General features: G+C 46.3%; 8 protein-coding genes across 13 annotated transcripts; 4 read left to right on the top strand and 4 right to left on the bottom strand.

Moving 5' to 3' along the window:
- The first annotated feature begins 1,559 nt into the window (after nucleotides 1-1,559).
- Nucleotides 1,560-3,263, top strand: LOC149268948 (uncharacterized). The gene has a single exon (XM_089467651.1). The coding sequence runs from the start codon at nucleotides 1,744-1,746 to the stop codon at nucleotides 3,181-3,183; it is 1,440 nt and encodes a 479-aa protein (XP_089323777.1). The 5' UTR covers nucleotides 1,560-1,743; the 3' UTR covers nucleotides 3,184-3,263.
- Nucleotides 3,264-5,855: 2,592 nt separating this feature from the next.
- Dhps (Deoxyhypusine synthase) lies at nucleotides 5,856-7,186 on the bottom strand. The gene is made up of 2 exons (XM_018007863.2): nucleotides 6,846-7,186; nucleotides 5,856-6,797 (listed from the first exon to the last, which is right to left on the bottom strand). Exons 1-2 carry the CDS (start codon nucleotides 7,035-7,037, stop codon nucleotides 5,904-5,906), a joined length of 1,086 nt encoding a protein of 361 aa, XP_017863352.1. The 5' UTR covers nucleotides 7,038-7,186; the 3' UTR covers nucleotides 5,856-5,903.
- Nucleotides 7,187-7,251: 65 nt separating this feature from the next.
- Nucleotides 7,252-8,909, top strand: UbcE2M (NEDD8-conjugating enzyme UbcE2M). Of its 2 annotated transcripts, none has more exons than XM_089466456.1 (4): nucleotides 7,252-7,393; nucleotides 7,466-7,690; nucleotides 7,833-8,134; nucleotides 8,205-8,909. In XM_089466456.1, exons 2-4 carry the CDS (start codon nucleotides 7,585-7,587, stop codon nucleotides 8,343-8,345), a joined length of 549 nt encoding a protein of 182 aa, XP_089322582.1. In that variant the 5' UTR covers nucleotides 7,252-7,393; nucleotides 7,466-7,584; the 3' UTR covers nucleotides 8,346-8,909. The 2 variants fall into 2 exon arrangements, with proteins under 2 accessions (XP_089322582.1, XP_089322583.1); XM_089466457.1 differs by having other exon boundaries at nucleotides 7,268-7,393; nucleotides 7,463-7,690.
- Nucleotides 8,910-9,028: 119 nt separating this feature from the next.
- Nucleotides 9,029-14,395, bottom strand: MED24 (mediator complex subunit 24). The gene is made up of 7 exons (XM_018007853.2): nucleotides 14,126-14,395; nucleotides 12,207-12,293; nucleotides 11,986-12,143; nucleotides 11,071-11,916; nucleotides 10,655-11,015; nucleotides 9,783-10,600; nucleotides 9,029-9,711 (listed from the first exon to the last, which is right to left on the bottom strand). Exons 1-7 carry the CDS (start codon nucleotides 14,210-14,212, stop codon nucleotides 9,099-9,101), a joined length of 2,970 nt encoding a protein of 989 aa, XP_017863342.1. The 5' UTR covers nucleotides 14,213-14,395; the 3' UTR covers nucleotides 9,029-9,098.
- Nucleotides 12,349-14,117, top strand: LOC108613999 (uncharacterized). Its single transcript, XM_018007862.2, has 2 exons — nucleotides 12,349-13,169; nucleotides 13,253-14,117. Exons 1-2 carry the CDS (start codon nucleotides 12,584-12,586, stop codon nucleotides 13,996-13,998), a joined length of 1,332 nt encoding a protein of 443 aa, XP_017863351.1. The 5' UTR covers nucleotides 12,349-12,583; the 3' UTR covers nucleotides 13,999-14,117.
- Nucleotides 14,396-15,074: 679 nt separating the features above from the next.
- Atg18a (Autophagy-related 18a) lies at nucleotides 15,075-18,285 on the bottom strand. Of its 4 annotated transcripts, none has more exons than XM_018007858.2 (6): nucleotides 18,076-18,285; nucleotides 17,526-17,621; nucleotides 16,709-17,470; nucleotides 16,041-16,199; nucleotides 15,842-15,969; nucleotides 15,075-15,759 (listed from the first exon to the last, which is right to left on the bottom strand). In XM_018007858.2, exons 2-6 carry the CDS (start codon nucleotides 17,594-17,596, stop codon nucleotides 15,548-15,550), a joined length of 1,332 nt encoding a protein of 443 aa, XP_017863347.1. In that variant the 5' UTR covers nucleotides 17,597-17,621; nucleotides 18,076-18,285; the 3' UTR covers nucleotides 15,075-15,547. The 4 variants fall into 4 exon arrangements, with proteins under 4 accessions (XP_017863347.1, XP_017863349.1, XP_017863348.1 ...); XM_018007860.2 differs by having other exon boundaries at nucleotides 15,075-15,738; nucleotides 18,076-18,284; XM_018007859.2 differs by having other exon boundaries at nucleotides 16,041-16,184; nucleotides 18,076-18,284.
- A 467-nt stretch (nucleotides 18,286-18,752) lies between these two features.
- Nucleotides 18,753-21,349, top strand: ERR (estrogen-related receptor). Of its 2 annotated transcripts, none has more exons than XM_018007856.2 (3): nucleotides 18,753-18,894; nucleotides 19,563-20,125; nucleotides 20,179-21,349. In XM_018007856.2, exons 2-3 carry the CDS (start codon nucleotides 19,583-19,585, stop codon nucleotides 21,109-21,111), a joined length of 1,476 nt encoding a protein of 491 aa, XP_017863345.1. In that variant the 5' UTR covers nucleotides 18,753-18,894; nucleotides 19,563-19,582; the 3' UTR covers nucleotides 21,112-21,349. The 2 variants fall into 2 exon arrangements, with proteins under 2 accessions (XP_017863345.1, XP_089322578.1); XM_089466452.1 differs by lacking the exon at nucleotides 18,753-18,894 and adding an exon at nucleotides 18,943-19,240.
- Nucleotides 21,333-24,315, bottom strand: Uxs (UDP-xylose synthase). The gene is made up of 2 exons (XM_018007857.2): nucleotides 23,223-24,315; nucleotides 21,333-22,625 (listed from the first exon to the last, which is right to left on the bottom strand). Exons 1-2 carry the CDS (start codon nucleotides 24,048-24,050, stop codon nucleotides 22,110-22,112), a joined length of 1,344 nt encoding a protein of 447 aa, XP_017863346.1. The 5' UTR covers nucleotides 24,051-24,315; the 3' UTR covers nucleotides 21,333-22,109.
- Nucleotides 24,316-24,340: the final 25 nt, after the last annotated feature.

Below are 24,340 nucleotides of genomic sequence, written 5' to 3'. Positions count from 1 at the left end.
AAGTTAAGCATATTGCAATTATGCTTAGCTGGTCACACTTAGGCAATGGCTTATTAGACACTTAGCTGAATTGCTTTTATTGCAGCGCCTCACAAGTTTGTTCGAGCTGAACTTTGTTTGGCGCTTGCCTCAAAATTGTTATGCTGCATTGGACACTTGGGCCTGGCTGGAAGATGCTGTGAATGCTTCCTGTGCTCGCTCGTTTCCGGTGAGGCAACCACGCCCCCAGACAGGCAGGCAGCTGCTACTGCTGCTGTTGTTGCTGTTGCTGTTGCTGTTGCTATTGCCTCTGCTGCTACTGCTGCGGTAGCCATTATTTCCTGCATTTAATTGCACTACTCTCAGCTGCGGTTTTCTGCTACATTTGTTGCAGCTCGCCTCACGCCCGACCAACGATAATGTACTTTAGCCAAGGCCACACATCTGCTTGCTTCCCACTCACCTTCTATTGTTTCCTTTTTTGACTGCTTTTCGTTAGTATTTTTTTTTATAGTATTTTTGTTGTTGTAGATTTTGACGGGCTTACTCAGTTGGTTGAAGCGGATCGCAGGGCGCGGTCATCAAATGATTTATACTTTAATAAGCGTGCGCAGGACATGCTGAGAAATTAGATGTGCTCGGGCCGCGGAGTCCTCTGAGAAACTGCCATCCCCCACTCGCTCCAGCCATTTCATCTTGATGCGCACAAAAGGAATTTGCGCAATTTATGAGTGCAAAAAAAAGAACAAAATCGAACTAAAAAATGCCAAAGGAACGGCAAAGGAATTAAACAGCATGGCCAAGGATATTTCCAGCTTATCGGCGACAGGATGTGCGCCTGCCATTGCATATACGCCCATACTCTCCGTCTCACTCTCTATCTCTCGCTCTCTCTCTCTCTCTCTCTCTCTCTCTCTCTCTCTCTCTCTCTCTCTCTGTCTTGCAAGTATTTGCGGCATTTTTGTGCCATTATCTTGGCTAGAAAGGTGCGAAAACTTTGTGGAGCAAGGCATTCCATTGACCTCGGCCCACAGCATAGGCAGCCAGGCAGCCAAGCAGCCAGTGAAAACCGAAAACAGAAAACTGAAAGCCGAAAACTGATAACTGACACAGAGCTCCTTTTGGTCTGGTCGGCTGTACGCAACCAACAAAGGCAAAAGCCAGCTGAATTTTAAATGAGTTTTTGCTTAAAGCTTGTATTTAAGAAATTTGAATAATTATCAAAGGACGACCCAAGCGACGTTCTGCATAGTCGAAAGTCCCAAAAAAAAAATTAAATGAACGGATGAGCAAATTAAATTAACAAACAATTTAATGGTTGAATCCTTGTTAAGTGCTGTCCTTAAAGGTCCTAATTCCAATTCTAATCTAAACGGGTCTGCAAATGTTATTAGAGAATGTTACGGCTCTTGAGTTACTAAACATTTCCTTCCTCTGTCTTTTAGTCTTGATATAAGTTCCACACTCACGCTAATTTCTTCTCGAACCATTTCATTTTCTCTCTCTAATTCCTTCACTGCTTCACACTCCCTTTTACTCTCTCCACAATATGGGACTCTCTCTTTCTCCCTTACTTGGTTATCTGTCTCTCTGTCTCATTTGAATTGCTTTTGATGTTTTCCGTCAGATCCAAATTTTACTATCTGACTTTATAAAAAACAAAAATGTAAAAAAAAAAACAATGAAAATTGTACAGATTACAACAATTAACCAAACATAAGAAACAAAAAACAAAAATCAAAGCTGTAGATCAATCCCTGATCTATGAATCTGGGGAAAATGAGTGAAATTAATGAGAGCACGCTGGACCGGCACTTCGTGTCGCAGCTGCGTATAATGTGCGACGTCTACTCCAATCACATCAGCAAGTCGGACTTCGTGATGAGCCAGCGCTGGCTGCAGGTCTTCCACAAGTCCAGCCGGGCCGAGAAATATGCCAGGAACTGTCTGATGCTGCTCATGTACGGGCAGCTGCGCGAGATGGGCAAACTGGGAATGCCCTTTATCAAGATGGAGAATATGGATCGGTCGCTCGAGGATGTGCTCGGCGATTATCAAGGCAGTCTGGAAATGGAAGCGGATACGGAAGTGGAGCAGAAGCAGGAACTGGAGGAGCAGCGGGAGCATGTGCAGGAGCAGGAACAGCAGCAGAAGAAGCAAGAAATGAAGCAGCAAGATGAACAGTGGAAGCAGCATGAGCTGCTAGGAAAACCCAAACTGGAGATGATTCCAGAGGAAATGGACTTACCGGAACTTAATTTGCCTAATGAAGATGTGGCATCTGCAGTGACCACAAACGCATCCTGCTATAACGAGAGTTTGATGCTGCACGAACGTCTTGGAGGTGGCAGCCAGTGCATCGACTATGCCGACACCAACTTCGAGCTGCTCACGCAGCAAAACCAACAGCTCATCCAGGAGATCAACCAAATGCACGCGCGCACCGTGGAGAACGAGCAGCTCTACCGACAGGCCGATACCCATTGGCAGCAGCGTATACTGGAGGGCCAGGGTCACCTGCCGCTGCCGCTGCTCAAGCCACGGATGCAGTGGCTGCTGCAGCGCATCGACCGTGGTGCACAGCTGGCCATACGCCAGCTCCAGGGCTGGGCGACGAGCAGCGGACCTTTGAACTTTCTGTACCTCAGCCTACAGCACATACTGGACGACGACCCGGAGGCACGGAAGCTGCTCGCCGAACTGGATCGCAAGCTGGAGGCGGTGCTGGACAATATGCTGGAGCAGGCCGGCGAGCGTCGAGAGAACAATGTGCGCATGCTCTACGACAAGCTGTTCCAGCAGCAGCAGGAGGCGCTGATCACCAAGCAGCAGCTGCTCCACCACGAGCAGCGGGCGCTGGTGCTGGCGCGACAGCAGCTGCAGGTGCACGTACAGGATCTGAAGCAACGCGAGGAAATCTTCTGGGACCAGGCGGCTGCCTCGCCCTACTACTCAAATCAGTCCAGAGCGATCAGCTACAAGGCGGAAACCATGCGCAGCACCAAAACCCAAACGAATAGCGACACATTCGATGCCGACAGCTACAGCGGCAGCGACTTCTGTGGCTGCGACGACTGCCAGCCCGGGCCCGAGCTCGGGCAGCTGAGCAACCCAGCCGACCTGATGGACACATGCGACAAGCGCAGCTGCCAGTACTGCCAGTCGCAGCGCCCAAAGGACGACGAGTCCAGCAGCAAATGCTAAATTGTCCCCAAATAACTTGACTTTCCCTATCTATGTGTATATAGTATATAGATAAATATATTTTCTATTCCTGCCAACAACTTGGTAAGTTTCTATATTTATGACTAAAATCAATACTTGCGTCTGTGTGTGTGTGTGTGTGTGTGGCTGTCAATTGCCAGGAAGTGGACTCGCCAAAGTTTTAATGTAGTTTTAATTTGCTCGTAAGCACTGGAAACTTGGCCAGGATAACTAAAAAAAAAAAAAGTAAAAGGCAAGTTCAAAACTTGCCTCGCAACAACAACAACAACAACAGCAGCAACAGCTTTGCTCGTAATTAGTTTTTAAGCGCTGTGTGTGTGTGCGTGTGGCATTAGATATGACAGCATGATGCAGTTAAGCACTTCTTAACGACGACAATGCTGCTGGCCTGGCTGCCTGGTGTGTGGCTGCCGATAATGGCGCAAGTATAATAAGTGCAATTGATTTTCTTGCCAAGTTTCCACAAGTTGCGGCAGTTGGTGCCAGGCCAAATGCAACCGGATTGTAGTTTACTGCTGCACAGAGTCTTCATTAGAGACCAATACACTGGTGTCTGCATTATGAGTCACAGCTGCTGTGATGTCCAGCTATATATGATATACAACTGCAGCCTTGTTCCGGATCAATAAACTGCAGCGGTGTCTCATAGTTGCTTCAATTTCATATTCATTATAGAAGACTTATTCAACATCTTCCGCTTTCAGGTATTTACGAGCTTAGCTGGCTCAAAAAGCAACCGCTATTTTGTATTAAATATTGCCTCTGGCTGCGCTTAAAAGTGTACTACAAAGAGCTCTCTTAGCTTCCATCCATTGTTTGATTTTAGTTGTTGCGCGGTAAAGCATGCTATGAAAATTGCAAAATACACAAAGGTTTGCTGCGCTTGCAAAAGCAAGCTACATTTTTCAAATAAAATGCTCTTTCGTTAAATTCATATTAATAAAGGCGAACTGACATTCATACATAACTACTGTGAGCTTACAAAGGTGTTTGCTTCACATGCATGGCGGCAACATTTTAATATCCTTTGCAGAGCACATAAAATAATAAGAAATACCAGGAGCTCAAGTAACAGGACTAACGTTCTGTATAGTATGTCAGTATATATATATATAGATAAAACAAACAGCGCGTCCAAGTTCACACGTTCAACATCCGCTGACGATAGCAAAAATACAGTTTTCTAACATTTGTTGGCAAAGTGTGGCGAACATTTTATGAAATTTGATAATAAGTACATGAAGGTTGACTGAACTTCAAGCGACCCACTCATACATATTTGCAACGAAAACAAAACAAAATATATATATGTATAAAAATAACAGGAATCAAGTAAACTGTATAAAAGTTGTGCCTGCAAAAAAGTTGCAAAGCAAATGCAGCTGCCATACCCCACGACTCCGCTGAATGACAATAGCTCAAAATATGTAAGACCAACTGTCGAAGTGAAGCGCGGCGAAAAGCACGAATAAAGAATGCGGCGAAAACAGGAAAGCAAAAAAGTGTGTGAAAAGTTTTCGTTCTTCGCTTTAATGATGCGCACAGACAGCGAAAACTTCGCTCAGACAGCAGAGGCTTACCGGCTCTGGGTTGGATGGGAGCAGGGGGATCAGGGGGAGCAGAGGGAGCAGGACTCTCTGTGCCATAAACATAAAATTTGAGTTGTGGCTTTCGTTGGTGGGTGGCGGGCATTAGCGACATAAAATTAATGACAAATTTGCGAGCTTATGCGAATGCATTGTTCCCAAAACAATTTCTGACTATTAAGCGCAGAGTGCAGCGAAAGCGGGGCATGGCGGAGAGGGGAGCAAAATATGTATGACAAAAGTGAAAAGTCGCCAAGGCAGCTTCACGCTGAAGGCAAAATTTATGTGCGCAGCAAACCCCAAGCAATTACGCCAAAGACTTAGTTGCCTTTTTTTGTGTGTGACAAAAAGCAAAGGAGCAGCCGCAATGGCAATGATAGAAGGGGAGGCGGGCAGGACAACATCTGTGACCAGCAAGGACCACAACTTTCATTTTACTGTTAAAATGCTCAACAAAAGTTGCATTTTCGCTCTGCTCCTGCCAAAAAGCGAAGAAGCAAAGTGCACTACATAGCCATTATAATAGAGCAGCAGCAGCCAGAGTTTCAGCTAGAGAAGAGCACAATTTTGCTAATGCAATACGATACGGCACGAGTCTCATCCAGTGTTAGTGCCTAGCATTTCTTTTCTTCTGACGGTCCCCGTGTAAAGTGCAGCACGCTCTCATCTCTATAGTGTTGCTGTGGCCACTGCAGTCGTAGCTAGAGATGTGCAAGACTCTTCTAATACGATACAATACATATGTATGCATGTATGTGAAGATCAACAACGTCGTGTTTGTTCGCATAAGACCAGCAGCAAATCACGGAGCTTGCTCATCTCTATTCAGAGCGTAACTGCTGGAGTTGAAAATGGGCTGCTTGTTGCATTTATCACATTTTGCACATCTCCGGACAGAGGCAACAACGCTTAATGGCTTTCTGCTGCCAATGCAGAAGCTGTGGCTGACAACTTTCCTTGGCCAGTTTTCTTAGTGCCCACACCCCATGAGACTGGAGACGGAGCAGTTGCTTATTGTGGCTTAAAAGTGGTTGTTAGAATGCGGCCACCAGAAAATTACACTACTTTCTATGGAACATATTCACTATATTTACTTTATATATATACACACAATTACATGGCCTCTTTCTGGCTAAAGTGTCGCTTGGCAAAGGTCTCGCCCACGATAAGGGGAAACACCAAAGTGGCCTCGGCATACACCTTGACGGGCGTTGCATCTTTGCGTATCTTGCCCCAGGATACCGCTTCGTCCGGTCGTGCGCCACTATCACTGCCATCAAACTCAGAAGCTGTGTTTATGAAAACAGAATAATCGGCGCCGTTACGCATAAGATTAGCGTTGCAAATGTGATGCTTTATGATGCCGCCACCCACAATAATCATGCCACTATTAACAGCTTTGACAGCCATCGTGTTGAGCCTGCGCAGATCCGACAATATGTCCACAACCAGGCCCGGGTGACGGAACGAATGAAAGTACATCATGTCGCCAAGGCTTCCATCGGTTAGCGCTGGACAAAACACGGGTATCTTGTTTTTAGCAGCCCAATAGTAGATAGAGCTCGGATTTGCAATTCGCTCGCCCAGCCTGTGGATGATGCGTGAGGGTGACCAGACCGTGCCTTTACTCTTCTGTTCCTCTAGCATTTCATCGAGCAGCGGCATTAGCCAATCCTCAAACTTGCAGTAGTTGTCATTGGGCACCAGCAGATTGCCAATGCGATTGATGCCGCGCTCTCGCAACTGGCTTCCACTTAACTCGAATGAGCCCATAAATGTGGGTGCCAGGCATTTGATAAAATCCTCCTCCACGCCTCCAGCTGTCGTCACAATACAGTCGACCATCCGATGCTCAGCAAGGAAACGCAATGTCTCCCGTAAGCCCGATGATACCAAGTTTGAAGTGTAGCCCAGAAATATAGTGCACTTCGTATTGCGTTTGATGAACTCGTCCGTCTCGTGGACATCCTGCTGCTCAGCGTCTAGTGGCTGAGCCCTGCAATCCAACTGTCCTTCTTTAGTATAATGTGATGCCCAATACATATAATTACTTACCATTTTATTAATTTCCTTTATGGCCAGGCCCAAATTTGTGGCCTGGAAGCCGGTGCTCACATAGGATTCGAGCAGCTTGCTATAGTTGACGCCCAAATTGAAATCATATCCATGCACTTGTGGCGTGTCCTCCGAAAGGCGTTCGCTACGCTTGAGCACAGCATCCTTCGCTATTTCAGGCTCTGTGGACATCTTAAATGTTTTCGTTTTTGCGCGTCTCACCTAACATGTGCAAAATAATGATATCGATACAACTATCGATAGGCAGATGTAGGTTATTTCATATTTTCTTCATTTTAATTAGTCGTATTTGGCTTATCTGTACATGTATCGAGAAACACTGTGATGCAATTATTTTTGTTTTTAATATAAAATTTTATAAAAACTTAAGTGAGCTGACAACCCTTTTTGCATGTATCGACTATTAAATCAACGATAGTAACATCGATATCTTTTGCTGCGCTACCTTGAATGACAGGCAGAGAAACTGAGAGCTAAAAAGTAAGAAGAAGCAAGCTCTTGAAACTACCAACAACCAAAATTTTAAGGTACGATACAACATTTTTAAACGTTGCTAAAGAATTCCAAATATGATCACAATTTAATACGCACAAAAGCAGAAGCAACAAGCCAGCAATCAACTGCGAAGCGAAACGCTCAACACACAGTGAAGTGGAAGCTGTAGACGAACGACGCGAACAAGCAGCCAAGCAGGCAAACAAATACATATAGAAAAAAAATGATTAAACTTTTCTCGCTGAAACAACAAAAAAAGGATGGAGATCAGACGGCACGCGGTGGCCAGCAGAAAAAGGCATCAGCTGCCCAGCTGCGCATACAAAAAGGTAAAAGTCGTGAACTATTTGGCGCCCATGACTTTAGTTTCGTTTTCTTTATATCTATGTACATATATATGCATTTGCATATATATTATGTATATTTATACATTCTACATTGTTAATACAAATGAAATATTCGTATTTTTAGATATTAACGAACTGAACCTGCCAAAAACTTGTGTCACGGAGTTTCCAGACAGCGATGACTTGCTGAACTTCAAATTGATTATATCCCCCGACGAGGGCTTCTATAAAGACGGGCGATTTGTGTTCAATTTTCGCGTGGGGTCCAATTATCCGCACGAGCCGCCAAAAGTGAAATGCGCCACACAGGTGTATCATCCGAACATCGATCTAGAGGGCAATGTGTGTTTGAACATTTTACGCGAGGACTGGAATCCAGTGCTGACCATCAATTCCATTGTCTATGGCTTGCAATTTCTGTTCTTGGTAACGAATTTACTCTCAAGCAAACATCTTTGGATTGAGATTTGACTACAAAGTTGTCTTCTCTTTTTAGGAACCCAATCCTGAGGATCCCCTAAATAAGGAAGCCGCCGATGTGCTGCAAAGCAATCGACGCCAATTTGAGTATAATGTTAAGAAGGCAATGCGCGGCGGTTGCGTTGGCGAGACTTTCTTTGAATGCTGTCTCAAGTGATATATAGGAAATGAAAACTCTATTATTTAAGTACCGGCATCTGCCTGCCTGCTCTGTTGTTGCTTCTGCTGCTGCCGCTGCCGATGCCGCTGCCCCGCTCCACTGACTCAATGATGAATGCACTTTTAATAGTTCAACACAAGCAACACACGTAGGAGAGGAGGGCAACCAACAAGCCACAGCAACGACAACAACAACAACAGTAGTAACGATAACAACACCAACAACAGGCAGCGTTCGGCCACAATGACAACAACAGCAACAACAACAACAACAAATTATCGTAATAAAACAAAAATTTACCACTGCGAACCGAAAAAAAAAAAACAAATGCGAGTCGAGTCAACAATTTGTTTTTAGTCTAAAGCCAACATTATTATAATTATAAAATTTGTCATCATGTTTGTAATTGCATTCGAGGGAGATAAAGAGCAAAGATGAAAGAAGATATAAAAAATGAAAGAAAGAAAAACAAAAAAAATAAGTTTGTCACGATTTCATAATCAATAGAATTTCATGATTGATGCGTCATGAATGGTCATCAAATAAATATTTTTAAACTGACCTACAATAAAGTAGAAAGAGGGAAACAGTAGATAGCTCTTTAGTCTATCTGAAAGCCCAAGGAAATGTTAAAATGTTGCCCGTTATTCTAATTGTATTTGCATGGCATAGAAAGGATGTTGCAGTTTTATGTGTGTATTTAATGTAGGTTCGCTTTAGTTTCATTCAGGCCACTCTATTGACACCTGATCACAGGTGTATGCTGTTTCGCGCCAGCTGCATATTTCGCCACAGGCAGAGATCGGCCACGGCTGCTTGGCGTCCGGCATGCAGGCGCAGATCGTAGAGGCGGCTGATGAGACCGACGCGTATATCATCGGTGGCCAACACCTTGAGGAGCCGTTGCATCAGATTCGGCGGCAGCAGTCGCAACACAGGCGTCACACGCTCGCCGCCGCACTCCACCAGCAGCGAGATGAACTGATAGACGAAGACGGCCTTGGGCGACAGCTCATCGCCGCTAACGAATTGCACAAAGACACGGAATATGTGTTTGATGCTCGCCTGCAGCGGCTCCTTGAGATTGGCTGGGGTGACGCGAAGCTCAGCGCTGGGCGCGCTTAGCAGTGCGACGACATTCGCTGCGTCGCCATCGGCGAAGTCATTGGAGTTGTCGCTGCCGTCGCCGATGACCTTGCGGACCTTCGCCGCATTCGCCACGCCTGTCATCTCGTCGTCGTCGTGGGAGCGCGAGCGCTTCTGTAAAGCGGCGCTGTTTGAGCTGCGCGTCTCCAGACAGGAAATGATGCAGTAGACGCTCAGACGCGCCAGCACCAAAGACTGCGGTTCGTTGATGTCCTCGCTGCAGGGGCAAGAAGGCATAAAAACAGTTAGTACGGTAACTATAGACTACTGGATGTAGGCGAGACCCACCCTTGCCGTCTCAGGACCAATGGAGCCACGACGTACTGCAGCAACGCCTCGGTGGTGCGCTCTATATCCAGATGCATTACAGCAAACACAATGTCCATGCACTTGGCCATGTCGCGCATGTACTTGCAGCTCAGCAACTGCTCCACCAGCTGAGTGACCAGCCAGGAGGCACCGCCGGCCAGCAGCAGGGATTCCAGTGTCTGGGCTGCACGCACTGGCAGGTGTCCAGCCTCCGACACAATGCGCCAGCACTCACGAAACTGTTCGATCAACGGCGTGTGAGAAATGAGGCGCGACTTGGTATTGGGCGCTGGGTGCACATCGTGCTGCATTTTACGTATGATCTGATAGGAGAGCGCCAGCCGCTCCTTTGAGTTCTCCTGGCTGGACAGCTCCTCAGTGGTGAGTGGAGCCAGAAACTGTTGTATCATATTCAACGGCTTCAGCAACTCTGTTTCGCGCACCGAGTACATGTAGGCGCACAGATATGAGGTGGCACACACAGAGAAGCTGAAGAGGCGACGCTTCATATTATCCAAAATGCTCTTCACATCCGCTGAGGATAAAGTTTCCTGCTCCCAGGCAATCAGCACATGATGCAGCACGCCTGGCAAGTTGAGGCATATGTCCTGCCATGTTAGGTTGCTTGGTTTCAGCTGTGCCGCTTCCGGTTTGCTCAAGCTCAAGAGCAGCTCATCCACTATGCTGTCTTCGCAGAGGGCCAAGATCTGACGTGGATTCTTCAGCTTATTGCGCTCCATCATGCACGTACGAACCCACTTCTCGAAGAACGAATCGCAGCGCTCGGAGAGGACCACCTGAAAGACCCCTGAGTTAATTGACTGCACATAGAAGCTATCAGCGCTGCTTACGTCCGAGCCATAGGTCTGCACGATGCTGGTGAGCATCAGAAAGGAAACATCGAACAGGGTGGAGCGCGTAATACACTGTTTGCCCAGTTCTCCGGGCACCTGCTTCGAGTTCTCATTGCACTGTATGAGGCGCGAGACAAAAGTCTTCAGACGTCCCTCCACTGTAGCCACCGATAGTATTAGCTCGAAGCTGTGCCCGACTGGCACATGGCAGAGCACATTCACCATGTCCTGCATCTTGTTGGTGCACAACGTCTTGAGCACCCCCGAAAGTGGCACCTCGGCTCGTTTGATGAAGTTGATATTGGAGGGCTTCTGCTGGCCATTGTCGCACTTCTTGAGCAGCAGCGAAGCGGCCTCCCTACAAGAGATGGCCATTAGTATAACAGCTACTTCCACCTCAAATGGTCACTTACCGCTGGCTGGCGAACTTCTTGACGTGCACCTCGTTGACCAGCTGCTGTTTGGTCCAGTCGTTGAGCAGGAACTCAATGATATTGCAGGAGCACTTGGTGTCCATAAAGTCCAGCAACAAATTGTCCTCGATCAGCAGCTCCAGTGCCTCTACCAGCTCGGGAATGTAGTCTGTGGCCGCCAGCTGCTGCTCGCCTGGCACCCGCTGCAGTGCATGCAGCTGTTTGATGATGTGCGGCATCTTGAAGAACATGAAGGCGCCCCACATGGTGTCCGGACTGGTGTCGGCCACGTTGCTGAGCGTGAGAAAGCCCGCGCGTATAATCTCATAGAACAGACGTGTATTCGTATAGCCCTTGAGGCGCTGCAGCATTTGCAGCTCGGCCACATAGTACGAGGTGTCCTTGCAGGGATTCAAGAGCACCTCCACAGCGAGCAATGGCTGCACACAGCACGAAATCTTCTCCAGACAGGGATTTGGACTCAGCATCTGCAGGTCCAGGTGCTTGGCATCAATGTAGGCCAATTGCTTGAGTTGCTGTTCAGCTGTGGCAGCGCTCAGCGTGAAGTTGGAGTTGGTGAGCGACGCCTTAATGCTGGCGTAGAGATCGTGCAGCCTGTCTAGCGACTCCGGCTCCTCGTGACAGCCCACATTCAACATGGCCAGCACGAACTGTTGCTGCGTGAGGTGCTCGATGAGCAGACAGCTCTGATCCAGCATATACGACAGCTCCGCGCTCAGCTCGCCGCGCATTTCATACTGCTGCAGAGTGCGCGCAAAGATCTGCATGACCCACATCACCAGCTGGACTACAGCTCCAGGCAGCAGCGCCTCCTCAGACTTGATGCTGGAAGGAGAGAAGATGTGAGAAGACGTAAATGTGCCAAATTTTTATGTGCAATCGAGAGTAACTAACCGACAGGTGATGCCATCTATAATGCTGACCAGGAACTCCAGCAATGCCGTCACGCAGTAGACGCGATTCAGCTTGTCGTACTTGGCTATGCAGCGCAGCACCGCCGCATGGGAGACAAGATGTGCGCACAGCGAGTGCTTCAGATAGTTCAAGACCAGCTGCAAGAGAGAGGCCAATGAAGGATTAGAGATTCTATGGCACTACCTTCTCCATATGCTTACCGAGTTCGCCGTGGAGCCAATGACGGCCTGCTGCAACAGGCACTCAGCCAGATTGTAGACATCGCCACTAACGCCGCGTGGGAGGACCTGAAAGCAAAATCCGGAATCCAGATCAGTTAGAGGCAAACTTGAAGCTATTCAATGTTTGAAACATTTGAAAAATTATCTAAATTCAAGCAAGGCTAGGCAAGCCGGGGGCCAGTTGAGCTCTGTATCATTACAGTTTCAGACGCGTTGAAATGTAATTTTAATAAAATTTAGGGTACATAAACGCAATACAGACAAAAAGAAACTAAAAGCCTTAAAATACAATAATACAATACAAAAAGTTCCTTATACGTGATTCTAGCAATTTCTATATACCGCGTTGTTGCATCATGTTTCGTTTGAATTTGCAACGCTTTCAGATTTATTTCATGCACGGCCTAAGGTCATCCTGCAGACGGCGGCCAAATCAATTGCTGAGCATCGGGTGTGCGGCCCATGGGGAGAAGGCTGCAGTGGGTGCCTTTACGCTGTGGAGGCGTCTAATCAGCCAATATCAGTTTCGGGTCAAGAAGGAAGCCTACTATCCAGACCGTAAGTTAGAGATGCAGCGAACAGCAGTGTCGGCCAGGCAGATGCTGGCCATAAATCCGCAGCATCAGCAGCGTGGCCTGCCCAAGGACTACTACTACAGGGTGCTTGGCGTGAACAGACATGCCACCGTACAGCAAATTCGTAGCGCTTTCTATGCACTGGCCAAACGTTATCATCCGGACTCCATGCACTCCGAAGAGAAGCTGAAGCACTTTCAGGAACTCTCCAATGCTTACAATATACTAACGGACGAGACAAAACGTTTGGAATACGATCAGCTGGGTGGCATCAAGGATGAGAAGGCATTCCTGGCGCAGGCTGGCAATCCCATGAACATCGACCTGAACAGCAAGAGATTTGAGGCAGTTTGCCAAAGTCCGGAGGGTGCGTTAGTCCACTAGCCAAACTATTGCAATGGGTAACTAATTTAACTAATTCTCGATTTGACTTTGACTCCTCCGATACAGATATCAAAAAATTAACTGTGGGCGAGTACGATTTACCATTGAGCTTTCTGGAGGCCACCGTCGGCTGCAAGAAGCGCATTGACTTGCGCTATTTGAGAAAATGTGAAAGCTGCAAGGGTAAATCGCAGCTAATGGCCAATCGTGATCTGGGCAAGGAGCCGTGCCGACGCTGCAACGGCACTGGCAAGGTGACCACGAAAACGTTGACCTTCACTTCAGTGAATACGTGTAGTCAGTGTAAGGGCAAGCGTTACATCAATCGCAATGACTGCGACGCCTGCGACAACCGGGGCTTTGTAACGGGCAATGTCGAGGTTCTAATCACAGTGCCGTCCGGCTCCAAAACTGGAGATGTTATAACCGTCGACAATCCCAATACAAAGCAACGGGTCAAGTACACCCTACAGGTGCCTCAAAGTGATTACTTTCGTCGCGTCGGCAACGATATACACACAGACAAATTTCTAAACATTTCCGATGCCATTCTGGGTGGGAATTTCCTAGTGCGCGGCCTCTATGACAATGTCGAGTTACGTGTCGAGCCCGGAACTCAGTCACACACGCAGGTGGTGCTGCACAACAAGGGCGTGCGGACACGTGATGGTGTGGGCAATCATATTATTACACTGAAGGTGCGTATTCCCTGCAATCTATCGATGAAGCAACGACAGCTTATCCTGGCGCTGGCTCAGTCGGAGGAGCCGGTGTTTGAATTCCACAAGGGAAGCAAGAAGGCAAAGAATTGAATGGCGTGTTTTTTTTTTTCTATGTATATATACAAACCGTGTTCAAAAATTCTCAATGTAATACGCTTTTATCACTCTCATGTAAAGTTGAAATTTATAATACGACAATTTTAAATGTTCCTTTCACCTTTTTTATGTTGATGCCCCACTGTGAATCGGTCCAGCGTTCACGCCATGCCACGTTAATTAGCTGAAGGATTTTGTTGTCCTTCATGGCACTCGACGCGTTAGAACAAAATATTCACGTTATTGCTAAGCACAAAGTGTTTATTTCATTATATTTAGGAAACAAGTCCAATAAATACTTATATGAGAAAGTATATCAAGAAGAAGCACTGTTTATATCTTTCACCCAAGCTGGTTGCAATTTCACGTTAGGGATGATGAGATATATCGATAGGTTTATATATATCGATGTGCATATTTTTGCTATAATAATTTATCTGATGCAGATTTTTAATAAATGAATACTACCATTTAAAATAACATTCATTTTTCTTTATACATTTTTGTATTATTTCAATTTATAAGCTAAGCACACAACAAACTGCTTTTCAAAGAAATTGAAACGGCAATGGTACAATATTAGTAATTGGTACAAAATAATACAACATTCGATAGCTTTTCGATTATATGGTGCTAAATCAAAATTACCCAGCACTTATGTTTGTGCAGGCCCGCTAAATTCAAAAGAGTTAGACCTGTAGTAAATTAAATATGTAATTTATTGAATACAATAAAGTAGCGCATGATTTTTGTAAACTGCTTTAAATATTATGTTCTAAAATGTTTGACTTTGTACAAAATATATATATATATATATATATATATATATTTACTATATATGCCGAAAATTGTTCCTCCTTTGCGTACACACTTCAAATTTGATGTTTTCACTCATTATCTTGTTACTTGATTATTTTGATATAATTATAATATTATTAGTTGCATTGGCAATATAACAAACGATACATATGCTAATGCTGAGTATTGCAAAGTTACTAAAGCAAAAATTATAAATTAGAATATGAGCTTTCGGTGGATTGTCAAGGGTTCAAATAAAGAGTATGTGCACATAAATTTACAAAGGCAATTTATTTAGTAAGAAATTTCAATTGAAAGCAAGTGTATATTAAAAAATATTGAAAAATATAACAGCTAACTTAAGATTGTATGACAAAAGCATTTCTTTTCCTATTGATGGCAGCGCCATGAACAGTGAACTTAAAAACTAACAAAAATTGCTTTGAGAAATGAGGCGTTACTCAATTTAACTTTTTACTTATTAACCGAGGAAGAATCGTCAATTGATTACATTTAAAAGCTAAGTCTAAGACCTATTCATTTATTTACTTATTTTTGTTTGACGTCATGGAGCGAGCTACCGTCTCCCACATGTCGTCGCCAGCTGCATGACCCAAATCCAATCACTTTATCATCATCGTCCTTAGTACTTTGAGGAGTGAGTTCGTTTTCTTCTGTTCTTTTCTTTATGTTTTATCATGTTCTGTTATCAGTTGTGGTTGTTGCGGCGTGAGTTCAATTGCACCTAAGTGGAGGAGGATGAACCACCAGCCGGTTCATCGCCCTTTACAGCCGAGGCATAGCTGGCACCTGCGTTGCCCCCGCCGCTGGACGAACTGCCCGGTTTCTCATTGGCTTTGCCATCCCCAGCAGCTGCAGCAGCAGCGGCATTTGGGACACCAGCCGCACCGCCAATGCTAACATTACTGTTCAGACCTGAAGTGTGATGTGAATCGACTAAATAATTTGTTTTGACATTGCAATTGTAGGTGTGTGTGTCTGATGTTGTGTGTGTGATTCAAATGGAATTATAAAGCACCTTTAACATCCATGGCGTAGCTGTCGTCCAAGCGCAGATCGTGACGCTTCAGCAACTGGCACTCAGCGCCCTCAACCGAGGGTATGGAATAGACGTACAAATAGCCATCCTGCGAGGCAATCAAGAGTCTGCAAAGAGAATACAATAATAATTATAATTGAACTCGGATATGTTGTGTTGTGTTGAGTGTAGGACCCACCTTAGCTGCTTCTGTATCGTGGTTATGGCGCACATGCGTCGCACACCCGCCTCTGGCAGCGTGACCGACGCGAAAGCGCGTCCCTGGCTAAACACGTCGGTCACCTGCGTGGGCAAGTAGCTGGTCACCGTTTTGCTCAAGAATCTAAAAAACGAGTAACTTTGCATGAGAGAATAGATTTGATGAGTGGTAGTTGTGGTGGTGGTTGTGGTTGTAGTTGTGGTTGAGGTTGTGGTTTGTGGGTGGTTGATTGAAGAAATGAAAGAAAAGAAAAATAGATAAATGTCAAGTGCCAAACACAAAGAAACAAAAGAAAAGAGAAGATAAACAACCGAAGGATCGACACAGCGAAAGGGCCCAAATAAAACAAGAGCTCAAGAACTAATCTAACAAAATGATATTAACCTGACATCTAATAGATTTCAATAAATTAAAATAGAACTTCAAATTGATAAAGCAAATGATAAACAAGCAGACTATATATGTGAGCTATTCTTTGGCAAAGTCTTCACTGTACACAAAAATTCTGTATGGGTGAAAGATAGTGAGAGTCAGTGTATATATAGCGTATATGTGTTATATGTGCATGTCTATATACACCGTCACCAAAATAAACAGACAACAAAAGCTGACTACTGAGCCTCGCAGTCCACAGCTCTTCAACTTACCCCATCCAATCGTCGCTCGACTGTTTGCCATGATCGCTGTTTTCGGCAGCGCTGCGATCCAAGCGGAATATGTGCACCGTCTCCGTGTTCGAGCTGGACACCAAGTACTCAGCACAAGTGCTGAACGAGAGCGAGACTATGGAGACGCAACGTTTGAGGCCGCGTCGCAGCTCGAACAAGCGGCTGCCATCCTGGGAGCTGAACACACGAATCACAGTGCCGCGCTCGCTGGCCGTCGCGATCTCTGTGCCCGACGGACTAAAAGCAATGGCCGCCAATGGGGTGTCATGGGCGGGTATCATAGTCTTGGCGTGCAAGTTGATGGCATCGAAGATCTGCACCTCGCCACTTGTCACGCTGCCCGGGTAGGCCAGGTAGCAGTGCTCCGACGAGGAGGAGAGTGCACACAAGCCCAGCTGGTTGCAGGGCGTATCGCGTATGGTGTGCACCACCTTCATGTCCTGTATGTTGTGGATGTAGAGCGACTCCTCCAAGCAGACAATCAAGCGCTCCCGATTCAGCTTCACAGCCAAAATCGTATTCGAGTAAGAGTAATTACAAATTTCGCTCTGCTTTTTGAAATGGCAAACTTTCAATTTGCGCGGCGCTCGCTGCGACACAATGGCAACCAGGGAGCTCTCGAAGAGTCGCTCGATGAGGAATAGATCATCGCTTTTTGTGTTATAGATTTTGTCCAGCGTGGAGTCAACAGAGCTCAGGCTATACAGGCTGTAACTACCGCTGGTCGCCACAGCCAGCGAACTAAGCGAGAACAATACTTAATAGATTGCATTTAATCATATTTACACACACTCACGTTATGTTTTGATTGAAATTGACAAACACCTCACCCGCATCCACATCGGGTCGCCCTAGCAGGCTCATCATTGTGTCTGCTTCTCTGTTCTTTGGGCTGCAATGGTAAAAATGTTTAGAATACCCTGTATAAACCATATAATGACAATTTCCTATTCCTAAATACCCTCTATATGCACAGATATCTCTACAGTCATAGACTAACTCATGGATTCTTACTGACCTCGCAAATTTTATATTTATTCTATTTACTGATACAAATATATGCACAAAATTTGTATACCCTATACCTCCATTGTCTTCAGGGTATGTTGGAGCAAAACAAAGCAATTATAGCTCTGATTTAGATATTACCGTTGAGACGTGAAGTAACTTTAAAATATGCAACAGCTCAGGGGCTGGGCCAGCATATTTCGATTGCGTATTAGACGCAAGCGAACTAACAAAGCAAATATACATATGGAATGATGTATTTTGGGTTGAGCTCTGATAAAACCCCAAACCAACAACAACAAACGAAATGAACACGTATCGCCTAAGCATTTACTTACTTTTCAACAAAAACACCTTTTATGCACGGCCAAAGCTTTGGACAACGTGTACGATAACACTATTCAATGGTTCTATTGTAAAAACTGGCTATTTATTTGTATTTCTAAAATAATTTCTATCGCGCAATTGTTTTTGCTATGTTTTGCACTAGGGATGGGGCTAATTTGCGTGCGATACCTAGAGATTCAGAGTATCGTCTTATCCATCGATATGCGCGACACTGAATTGCGATAATTGTCGTGCGACATTTGTTATCGTTGCCTATCGATAGTGACATTGGATTTTATATATATGTACATATATTTATTTTACTGCGTTAAAGTTCTGTAAATATTTAGCGTCAACAGATAAAAATGATAAACCAATAGCCATAGTGGTCGCCTAATTCACATTGTGCTTAGAGGATGATAGAAATTCACCGCGTTTACACCAATGCGAAAACAGCAGCTGCCAGTTAACATAGTTGAAAAAGTAAAAAAAAAATGCAATATGCATAATAGTTATAAACGCAAAACAGGAAATACAGGATATTCTTTAGCTAAATCAAGACGCATTGCTAAACACAAATATTGCTGAATGGTCAAAGCACAAAAAGATGCAGACGCACGCAGACAACAAAAGCCATAACAAAGTGCTCGAACCAAAATAAATGCATATGCATGAGAGTATGTATGCATGTATGTGAGAGTGTATATATGTTATGTATCAAAATGTGTTGACTGGATTCTGATTGGATCATTGGAATACAATAAACTGTGTGGAACAAGCACGTTCACTGATTACATTTACAAATATCAAGATCTTCAACAAATCTTTATGTAAGTATATAGAGACAGTGGCTACACACCTATTATCAACAAACACACACCCACCTGGATTGTGATAAGAAATGAAATGAGAACGCGCACTAAAAACGTGCATCTCTCTGCGTATAGCATTATAGCTAGATTCTTTGGCCATTTTGTATTTTATTTTTAATCAGGCCTTCCAGTCGTGATTTACTGAGTAGCGTAACTGTTAATTATTTGCCAAGTGTAAACACTCTTACGCATAGTACCGTTATCGCGGCATTGTACTTTTCCACCGCGCTGAGCGTCTCTGTCATCATCCAATTGGACGCGTGAAAGGGCCAGCGCATGGGCTAGTATTTGCGAGTGCGAGTAGGTAAAGCTTACAAACTCACACACACGCACATGAACAGAGAGGGTAATTCTAACAGCATTCTGAGTGGATTCCACAATTCTAATTGCATTTGTTAGCTGTGTCTGTGCCTTTGTATGTGTGCGTGCTTTACTTTTTTGTTTTGTTTCACGTCGCTCTTGTTCACGTTCATTAATAATTAGCCGCGCTGTCGCTCTTTTTTATCATGTAGCGACGTCGCCCATGTACTTTTGACATTTAAAATCCAATCAGCAAGAATCAAGAGTCGTATGCGTGAATTGGAATGTCCCCTGATAGCTAAACGCTCATACTGTTCCGCTTGCAGCTCAACTTTCGCGCTCGAATATGTCCGACGGGGTTAGTGTGCTGCACATCAAACAGGAGGTGGACACATCATCGGCTGGCGGCGCCAGCAATTCGTGCTGCAGTCCCAGCTCCAAGGCAACCACCGCCCACAACAATTCGAGCAACAGCAACAGCGGCATGAAGTCCTCGCCATCCGTGTCGCCAGAGCGCCAGCTCTGCAGCTCGACCACATCCTTGTCCTGCGACCTGCACAACGTCTCGCTGAGCAACGATGGCGACAGCAACAAAGGAAACGGTGTCAACAGCGGCAGCAGCGGCGCCCAAAACTCGAGTGCTAATGCGGGCAGCGGGTCGGTGCGCGACGAGATGCGTCGCCTCTGCCTTGTCTGCGGCGATGTGGCATCGGGCTACCACTACGGCGTGGCCAGCTGCGAGGCTTGCAAGGCCTTCTTCAAGCGCACCATCCAGGGCAACATCGAGTACACCTGCCCGGCGAACAACGAATGCGAGATCAACAAGCGACGGCGCAAGGCCTGCCAGGCGTGTCGCTTCCAAAAGTGCCTGCTCATGGGCATGCTCAAGGTACGCTCGTTCTCTCTGTCTGCCTCATTGTATAACAGTCTTCCTCATTCCAGGAGGGCGTTCGCTTGGATCGCGTGCGCGGCGGCCGTCAGAAATATAGACGCAATCCGGTGTCGAATTCGTACCAGACCATGCAACTGCTTTACCAGTCCAGCACCACATCGCTGGGCGACGTCAAGATACTGGACGTGCTCAACAGCTATGAGCCCGATGCGCTCAGCGTGCAGGCACAGCAGCAACAGCAACAGTCACAGCAGCAGCAGTCGCAGCAGCCCCACACGACCAGCTTGAATGATGAGGCCTCTTCGTCCTCCGGCAGCGTGAAGCTGGAGGTCAGCAACGGCACCTCCAATGGCACTTGCATTTTTCAGAACAACAACAACGATCCGAACGAGATACTTGGTGTACTTAGCGATCTCTACGACAAGGAGCTGGTCAGCGTCATTGGCTGGGCCAAGCAGATTCCAGGTTTCCTGGACCTGCCACTGAATGATCAGATGAAGCTGCTGCAGGTCTCGTGGGCAGAGATTCTGACGCTGCAGACAACCTTCCGCTCGCTGCCGTTCAATGGCAAACTCTGCTTCGCCACCGACGTCTGGATGGACGAGCTGCTGGCCAAGGAGTGCGGCTATACGGAGTTCTACTATCACTGCGTTCAAATAGCGCAGCGCATGGAGCGCATTTCGCCACGGCGCGAGGAGTACTATCTGCTGAAGGCGCTGCTGCTGTCCAACTGTGATATACTGCTGGACGACCAGAGCTCGTTGCGCGCCTTCCGCGACACCATCCTCAACTCGCTCAACGACGTGGTCTACCTGCTGCGCCACTCCTCGGCCGTCTCCCACCAGCAGCAGCTGCTCCTGCTGCTGCCGTCGCTGCGACAGGCGGATGACATACTGCGTCGCTTCTGGCGGGGCGTGGCACGCGACGAGCACATCAACATGAAGAAGCTGTTCCTCGAGATGCTCGAACCACTGGCCAGGTGAAAGTCAGCCTCAGCGCCAGCTCCAGCTCCAGCTCCAGCTCTAGTAGCAGATTGCCAGTCGATTTAGCTTTTAAGTTCAGGTGCAAATATCGATATAAGCTAATTTAGTTACTAAACTACAGTTATAAGCATTCAACAAAGGTGTAGCTCATAGATAGTGTATATAGTTTGTCTGTGTACGTGGCTAATGCGTAGAGTAAAAAGAGTAAAGAGTCATTCGTATTCGAAAACTTAAAGAACCACATTTAATCAACTACCAACTACTCTACTAATATATTGTACAACAGATAAGTGGTGGCTGCGGCCCAGGCCGAAGTCGAAATACCCTTGCAGGTGGATACAGTTTGTGTAGAGTCAGGATATGTATGATCAAGATTTGATGAGGACCAATCTATTCACTGAGACTGCTACGCGTCTATGGGCTATATAGTTAACTGAGCAGCTCATGTGAGTCTGAAGTATTCAAGAGGGAAGAGCAGCGGAATGAGCCCAGCTGACTTAGTCGGACTAACATACGTATACTTAGCAAATACAGTTTGCACAAGTGTGTGTCTAAACTGGGCCAACTGCAAGGGCAGGGAGAAGGCAGACTTAACACATAGAATAGATTTCAATTAGCTTAGGCAAAGACAATATAGAAGCTGTACGACATTGTCCTTGGAGTGCAGGATATTGCACACTCGGAGACTGCCACCACGAAGCACTTGAACTAACTGTAACATGGAAACTAGAGGGAGAAGGAGAGAACTATCAACACGTTGATAGCTGGAACCTTAGTTGGCGGCAGGCCGAGAACACCCTGTGTTGTGACTTAAATATAGTTGGGGCCTTAACTGAATGGGCGGGGGCCATGGTGAATGAGAGCAGCGGGATGGGGAAGCCATAAGATTAGCGCTATCGTTGGTCACCTTTACATTTGTTGCAGACTAGAGACGTGTGTGTGTTCCAATTACAATAATTGAGAGGCACATATTATTGATGTTGGCCGAGGAGTTTCATCTAGGGCCGAATGCGCTGCAGATCGGGAGACTCAAAGTACTTGCGGGAGCTCTCCTGGAAGCGGTCGCTGCGCGCGAGCTCGTTGCGGAAGTATGATATGGTTTGCAGCAGGCCCGACTCCAGCGGCACTTTGGGCTCCCAGTTGAGGCGCTTCTTGGCGCGCGTGATGTCCGGCTTGCGGCGCTGCGGATCATCCTCCATGGCCTTGATCTGCTTCACCTCGCTCTGCCCGCCCACCAGATGCTTGATGATATTGGCGAATTCGCCAATCGTCTGCTCCACGGGATTGCCCAGATTCACGGGCTGCGTGTAATTGGAAGCCATCAGTGCAATCAGGCCATCCACCAGATCCGATACGTATTGAAACGAGCGCGTCTGCTTCCCGTTGCCATAAACCGTGATCGTCTCATTGCGCAGCGCCTGCAGTATGAAGTTGGACACGACGCGGCCGTCGTTCATGTGCATCCGCGGCCCGTATGTGTTGAAGATGCGTGCCACGCGCACTTGCACCTTCTCCTAAAAGCAAATGGAGCAGGCATTACCATTAACTCCCATTGGATAAAACAGTAAGCATGTAATATTCCCTATCTTATCAGTTCTGCTTTATCGCTAGCTAACTCAAGTGCTGGCATCCGGAACTCCGAGGCATTGTCTCTGACTGAAGGTCAATTTCGGAATGTTTTCCGGCAGCACACGATGCAGTAGGACGGGAACTTTTCAAGTCACCCTCGCCTCGTAGAAACCTGATATACATTTATACCATATAGATAAGGCCCGCTTAAACCAGTTAGTCTTTTGTTATGCTTGATTTGTTTATCTTCTACTCAAACAAATTAATTTAATGCATCGCTGCACATTCCAATTGGATTGATCCCAATCAGATAATCGAATGACGCCAGCGGTAGTCGCCTAGCCCTAGAATGATATACATATGTATATATGTATATGCATTAAAATATCAGTTCAGATACATATAGGGAGAATAGTTTTTCTTCTATCAGTTCACCACGCTAACTAATTCCAACTGGCTTAATTGGGCTTTCCTTATAAGGCACATTCCGCTCATAGCCCAAGTGGAATATACATCAGGTAGTCAATGACGTCAGAACTCACCTGCTTGGCATAGGCATAGCTGAGCGTCTCGGAGACGCGCTTGCCCTCGTCGTAGCAGGCGCGTGGACCTATGGGATTCACATGACCCCAATAGGTCTCCGGCTGCGGATGCACTGTGGGATCTCCGTAGACCTCCGAGGTGCTGGCAATCAGCACCTTAGCCATGACCCGCTTGGCCAGTCCCAGCACATTGATGGTGCCCATGGTATTTGTCTTTATTGTCTTCACCGGATTGTACATATAGTGGGGCGGCGATGCGGGCGACGCCAGATGATAGATCTCGTCGATCTCGATGAACAGCGGATTCACAATGTCATGGTGGATGAGCTCAAAGTTCTCATGACCCAACCAATGCTCCACGTTGCGCTTACGCCCCGTAAAGAAGTTGTCCACCACAATTACCTCATGACCCTGGATCATCAGGTCGTCCACTAGATGGGACCCCACAAAGCCGGCGCCGCCGGTGATCAAAATGCGCTTCCGATTCTTATAGTTGAGATACTTGACCTTCGGATATTTGCGTGGCGTGCTGGCCTGCAGGGAGCGCACCTGTTCCTCCAGCTGGGCCAGCTGTTCTTTAGTGTGCAGCAGCTCCTGTCGCTGCTGATGCAGAAGCGCATTTTGAGCCTCGTAGGCGATTTGTAGATTGCGCTGAACAGCATCCTCGGTGGGGGGCCACTGACGTTGCTCCTCGACCCCGTGAGCAACGGAACTAGCTCTTGGCACGCTAGTGGCGGGAGCGATCGCAAATTTGTACAAATAGATGAGGGCCAGGCCAATAATTGAGCTGCCCGAAACAATTTTAATCCGCTTCTTTGTCAGGCTCATTCTGTGTACGACAACTATAGCTGACGTTGCTAGAATTGAGACGCGGTCGCTGTTCGCGTGCGCTATTTGCTCTTATCAGCAACTGTGCATGTTTATTTATGTTCTCTGTAGTGTTGTTTACCCACCATTCAGCGATGTAATTTTAGTGCGCATCGAGTTGCGATCAGCTGTTTTCGTGCTGTTCAGCACAGCTGTGCTGTTGGTGGTATTAAATATCCAATAAATTGACTAGCATCTGGTGTTTTATTCTATTGCAATACAGAAATATGTGAATTATTTAAGCATGTTTA

The sequence above is a fragment of the Drosophila arizonae genome, chromosome 4 (genome assembly GCF_054131065.1).
Source record: "Drosophila arizonae isolate 15081-1271.41 chromosome 4, UAZ_ARI_1.0, whole genome shotgun sequence".
In the NCBI taxonomy this organism is placed as follows: Eukaryota; Metazoa; Arthropoda; class Insecta; order Diptera; family Drosophilidae; genus Drosophila; species Drosophila arizonae.
The sequence above is the reverse complement of the archived record's forward strand: the minus strand, read 5'-3'. Positions and strand labels throughout refer to the sequence as shown.